The sequence below is a fragment of the Lynx rufus genome, unplaced genomic scaffold (genome assembly GCF_022079265.1).
Source record: "Lynx rufus isolate CCGP_SWC_20201006 ecotype Redwood Valley unplaced genomic scaffold, mLynRuf1.p SCAF_11, whole genome shotgun sequence".
Lineage (NCBI taxonomy): Eukaryota > Metazoa > Chordata > Mammalia > Carnivora > Felidae > Lynx > Lynx rufus.
In genome coordinates this window covers 3,012,571-3,018,570 of record NW_025814825.1, presented here as the reverse complement: position 1 = coordinate 3,018,570, position 6,000 = coordinate 3,012,571, and the positions used below count along the sequence as shown (strand labels likewise).

At 48.1% G+C, this 6,000-nt stretch overlaps 1 protein-coding gene across 3 annotated transcripts in view; it reads left to right on the top strand.

Annotated features, from left to right (window-relative positions):
* The first annotated feature begins 208 nt into the window (after nt 1–208).
* Nucleotides 209–6,000, top strand: part of CCDC6 (coiled-coil domain containing 6) — a 110,702-nt gene continuing 104,910 nt past the window's right edge. For 2 of the 3 annotated variants that reach the window (XR_006960883.1, XM_047072811.1), the window contains exon 1: nt 214–716. Coding sequence is in view for 2 of the 3 variants with exons in the window: in XM_047072811.1 (XP_046928767.1) it covers nt 408–716 (309 nt within the window). In the remaining variant the exon portion in view is untranslated. Of the gene's footprint in view, nt 717–6,000 lie in introns of all 3 variants that reach the window. The other variant, XM_047072812.1, reaches the window with a different exon arrangement.

Genomic DNA, 6,000 nt, shown 5'->3' with positions numbered 1-6,000 from the left:
GAGGGCTGACCTGGCCTTCCCGCCCCGGCTGGGCCCGCGAGTCCCTGGCCCGCCGGCAGGCGCCGGGAGGCGGGCCGCGGCGGTGGCGGCGGGCGGGTCCCGGAGCTTTCGGCCAGCTCTTTAGGGCGGCCTAGCGAGCGCGCCAGGCCCGGCTGGAGCGAGCCCCAGTGCAGTACTGCCCGAGCCCGGGCGGGGTCTCTGTTCTCTGGCAGAGGAGGTCCCTTGGCAGCGGGAAGCTCCCTCTCTTTCTCTCGCCGCCGCTCGGAGTCTGCGCCCTGCTGCCAGGCGCCCAGCTCGGCGCTCCCCTGTGCTCGCCCGGCGCCCACTCATTCGCAGCCCGGCCTTCGTCGCCGCCGCCTCCCTGCTCCTCCTCCTCCTCCTCCTCCTTTCCCCAGCCCGCCGCGGCCATGGCGGACAGCGCCAGCGAGAGCGACACGGACGGGGCGGGGGGCAACAGCAGCAGCTCGGCCGCCATGCAGTCGTCCTGCTCATCGACCTCGGGCGGCGGCGGTGGTGGTGGCGGCGGGGGAGGCGGCGGCGGTGGGAAGTCGGGGGGCATTGTCATCTCGCCGTTCCGCCTGGAGGAGCTCACCAACCGCCTGGCCTCGCTGCAGCAGGAGAACAAGGTGCTGAAGATCGAGCTGGAGACCTACAAACTCAAGTGCAAGGCGCTGCAGGAGGAAAACCGCGACCTGCGCAAAGCCAGCGTGACCATCGTGAGTTGCTCCCCCGGGGGGCGCGCCGCGGCGCCGACCTCCGCCCGCCTCCGGGAGAGGTTGCACCTGGACCGGGCAGCCCCCGAACTCCCCGAGCCTTCCGGGGACCTGCAGCGAGCACACTCTGCCAAGAACTGCTGGCCCCTGGAGGGTCGGGGAGAGGGAGGTGTCCCTTTGGGGCCACGCGAGTCTGGCCTCCCTCAGGGGTCAGGCCCCTCGCGGGGTGCGGGAGAAAGCTGCTGGGACAACCACCCACATTCTCTTTTCGCCACTGGGGAGGAGGCCCCTCCCGCGCAGTGCTGGAGACTGGTGGCGTGGCTGGGGGGCGGGGTGGGACTTTTTTTTTTTTTTTTTTTTTCAGTCACAGCGTGCCTGAGGTGTACGTCCAGAATCCGGGGACCCCTAGGCTGTGGGAGAGGGAGGAAGCCGGATTAGGTTCCGGGGGCCTGCCTTAGTGTGCGGGGGCTGCGTAGCTGGGCTGGGCACTTCGCTGGCATCTGTACGGCGCTAGCTTGATCGCCCGGGGAGGGGGCGGGAGAGAGTGGCTGGGAATCCGGGAAGTGGAGTTTTCTGGCCAGGATTGAGAGGGAAGGGCGGGTACCGGAGCTGATGCTCCCACCTCCGTTGGAAGTCCTTTCCTTGGTTCGAGTTGAGTGTAGGGGGTGCCAGCGGCAGTGCACAGCCTGGAGAATGCAGCATCTTACACTAAACCTGGACAGAGTGAAGGGTGTGCAGCTTGGACAGGCTGAAACCGTGAAGGGTATCGACTGACTCCTTTTCCCTTGCGGAGGAGGATGTACGTGTGTTTGCTTCATTGGTGGTGGAGTGTCTAGGGATATTTAGCCTCTGAGTCCAGATACTTGATGAGAGAACAGACTGTCCTGTTTCCACCTGGCGCCCGAGGCTCACCCGAAGAGGGTAAGATTAGGTGTGTAGTCTCCCTCCTAGCGAAGCAGGCGGTTAGAAAGGCCACTATAGCCGTGATGAGGCGAAACATAACTGGAAAAAGTACACCGTGTGCTCTCACCTAATATCCCTGCCAGCTAGCCACATCATTAACATGCAGAATCCCCATACAGACAACTCTATTCAGATCAAAACAGTTTCCCAGCCAGGAGCTGAGAAGAAAATGTCAAAAAATCAAGGGCATAAATTACCATAGTTGCTGCACCATAGCTGATGAGACTGAACCTTCAGATGGAGAAAAAAGCATGAATTTGGGAATGGATCAAAGATGACAGTCTGGAAATGAAACGGGGCAAGTTTAGGATGCCCCTGTGCCAGAAAAAGTCTTCAGCAGAGAAGTGAGTGTGTATGTGTGAGTGGGTGTGTATGCTCCCTCAGTGCTAGCTCATACATGGGACCTGGATGGCATTCTGAATTTGCTTAAGAAGCAGATTTCCACCAAAGTTTCAGTGTGATTGGCAGCCTAAATAGAAATTGATTATAGAAAGACACTTTGCATGCTCAAATCCAGTCCTGGTGAATGGAATGGGAACAACATTCACGCGTTTCCAGACTGTCAAGTTCTTGAAGTGCCCTTTTGGTAGGAAGAGGGAGGAATTTGCAGAGGCAGCCACTTCCAAGCCTTCTCTAGCTTTCTTGGCCGAGAGAGAGGTCTCTGCTGAGTGGGGGTTTGAGAAGAGGGGGAAGTTGGTGGAAGCAGTTTATTTAAGGTTTGAGTTAGTAAATGAGAGGGTTAGTCTCTTGGAGAATGTGAACCATAGAAAGTAGTAAAACTTATATGAAACAGAATCTCTAACCTCTTGTATACAGTGAGCAATTCAGGCTGTTTTTGTTTGTTTGGGAGAGAGGATTAGGGGTGGAGATACTGTGAAAGGGTATCTGTTTGACAGTTGACCGTATTATAAGTAGGTCTGTAAATTATACACAAACATGTTGGCTTCACATGGACAAATGTGTTCATTCCTGGTGCATAAGATCGGAGGCCTTCTGAACACTTGGTTTGACGAGTGTGTGAGGTGGTAGCTTTATTTCTTAGCACTTACCCTCAGCTAAAACTGACACCCCACCAGATATACTTTGTGAAATGTGGCCGTACTGAGTAGAGTTTTAATACTGTTTTAGATGACAGCCTACAAGTACCTTTTGGTACTCAGTTCTTCTTTGATCTCTAATTCATACTTTCAAGGAAACAAAAATGCTTGTGGTTTACCTGGTTCCTTAGTATTTGACAGGTGTTATTAAGGCAAATGCAGAGAAGAGTTCTTTTAAGCTTTTGAGAATTTTGGACCCAGGTTGTGTTGAAGTGGGCTTGACCTCTCATGTATGCAATATGGGAGGAGAGATGTGTGTGACTGTGTGAAATGGGTCTGTGGGTGTAAGGAGCCCATTGAACAATACTGTGTCATAGTTTCTGTCAAGGTTAAGCTGGACAACTCCTAACAACTCTAAGTTAAACATAGCCCTTATTAGTAGCTGCCTAGAAAGTTTGTGATAAGGCCTATATTCAATTCAATGAAGGCCTTGCTAGATTTTTCATATTTTAGTTAATTTAAAGGGAAGATGGTGTCATAATCCTGTTACTTGCTCTCCTGGCTCTTATTAGTTCCTTTACTTACAATATTAACTTTAATATTCTTGAGCACTAAAGGTGATTGTGAGTGTCTTTCCTTTTCCCTGCATATATGTCCAGGAAGGTACACTGCTAATCAGCCACACTGTGGAAGAGTGTGGCTCTTTTTTTTTTTTTTTTTTTTTTTTTTTTTTTTTTTTTAGCAGCTTATTTTTTTAGAGTAGTTTTAGGTTTGCAGCAAAATTGAGGGGAAAGTACAGAGATTTCTCACATATTCCTTGTCCTTCCCCTCCCCCATTATCAACACTCCCCACCAGAGTGGTGCATTTGTTCCAACTGATGAACCAACTTTGACCCATCATAATCACCCAAAGTCCTTAGTTTACATTAGGGTTCATCTTGGTGTTTGTACATTCTGTGGGTTTGGACAGATGTATAATGACACATATCTACTATTGTAGTATCCTGCAGAGTAGACCAAGTACTTTAAAACTCCTCTGTGCTTTGCCTTCTCATCCCTCCCTAACCTAGCACCCACTGATCTTTTTTTACTGTCTTCATAGTAATCCATTAACCTGTGAAGGACTTAGTTGTTTCCAAGTTTTGGCAATTAAGAGTAGAGCTGCACCAGACATCTGTGTGCAGGGCTTTGTGTGGACAGAAGATTTCAGCTGTTTTGAGTAAATACCAAAGAGTGCAATTACTGGATTGTATGGTTAGAGTATTTTTGTTAAGCAACGGCTCAATGGTCTTTCCAAAGTGGCTGTACCATGTTGCATTCCTACCAGGAGTGAGTGAGCATTCCTGTTGATCCACATACTTGCCAGCTTTTGCTGTTGTCATTGTTTTGGATTTTGGCCATTCTGATAGGTGTGTAGGTACCTCATTGTTGTGCCCTCTTTTAAAAACCAGTCCAAAGGCTAGTAGAAATCTTAACTAGTGATCATTTCTGTGTATTTTGGTATATAAATGCTTACTTGGATCAAGCTACCTATTTAATAAAGGACTGGTTTCATGGGTCCCTGTTCTCAGCATCTGTATGATAAAGTTAAACATTATCTCTAGGGAAGAATCAGCTGGATGAGGCCTTTCATCCGTGTGTCCAAGTGCCTGGTGCATCTGGGAGTCACGAGCTTGCCCCTAGTATGTTTTACTTGGGGCTTACGTGAAGAGTGGAATGTTTTGAGTGATTATCCAATTTCTCCCAGTAAATCAGCAGTGGAACCAGGATGCTGATTATAGCTCATAATTTCTTCTTTGGCGTGGAGAAAGTACACAAAAAACAAATGCTCAGTCAGTCTGTTGAATAGCTTTTATATGTTAGGCTAGATTTATCCTGCTTTTATTGTGGGTGAAAATGTAATTGGAGATGATCTGATTCATTGTAGTAAGAGATGTCCAGGGGTGGTGGTCTCTGAGATGAGGAAATGCTATAATGGGCGTTAGTTGGATGGTTTTACAGTTCTAGATGAGCTGGTAGTATTCTCAGTATAAGTGGAGCTTTCACCTGGCATGGCTGGTCTCTAAGGCGTATGCCTTTTCTAGACTGGTTCAGACCTAATAGCATGTGTCTGGTTTGAAAATAAAGGCCTAGTATTTGAGTATCTTTCTCTAACTATAAAGTTAGTTCTTTATTCTAGAACTTTAGGGAAATACAGAAATACAAAGGAATTTTGAAGTTACAGTAGAAAAACAGGTTTGTATGGCATGATTAGAAAGCCTGGCTATTTTAAACATCAACAGTGTAATGGTTTCATTAACCAATAAAATCTTCCATATAGTAAATGTTGTGGATTTGGGGTTATTTACTCTGGAAGCTTAATACACTATTTTCCGTTTTTAAGACTTAATTTTGGCAGACTCTGAAGCTGTCAGATTGACATTGCCCTTGTAAAGAGGTGTGGTGTATGTCTTTTTTTGTTGTTGTTAAAATTTTTTTTTTTCCCCGCTTAGATTCTTAATGGAAAACACCCAGCTTTAGACAGAACTTTGAGAACGTCTGACCTCACAGTTAGGTCTAATTGTACATGGTTCAGTTTTGTTACAAAGGCTATATGGTTAGCTTTCTTCTGCAGTTGAAATTCTTCATGTTGATGTCTCTTCTGTTTCATGTAATGTAATTGTATTTGATTAAAAAAACACAGAATGTTAGAGGAGATTGTGACAGTCTTTTGCAGTGTTCCTTTTGTTTTGCTGGGGTGGGAGAATCACCAGTACCTGGTTTGCAGTGACTCTTGTTCAAGACCAAAGACACTGGCCTACAGCAAAAATCTGAAACTAGTCATTGCCTGTTTAAAAACATTCAGTGGCTCTCCATTACACTCTGGATCCAGGTAAACTTTCTGTGGTTTACCAGGCCCTTCTTGCTCTGGCCCCTGCTTGCTTCACACACCTACCCCTCAACGTCTAGAAGCTCTCACTTGGTTGAACTGCTAGTTGCTGGAATTTCAATAGGTCTCTCTGACTCCTCTGGGATAGACTTCCTGCCCTTAATCCTATCCCTGACTCCTCCCTTCCCTTTTACCTCGTAAATCCTAGTAGACTATACTACCTTTTCCACCCCCACCCCAGTGCACATTGCCACTGCCTCTGTACCAGCCACACAGTGGGCTTTGTGCCCATTCATGTGCTCCCACAGGACCCATCTGTCACTCCCTCTACCACCCCATCACATAGGTGCCCCTCAGCAGGGGTATACATTCTTCCAGGGGCAGATTTTGCTTTGTTCACTCCCATTTCTCAGTGCCT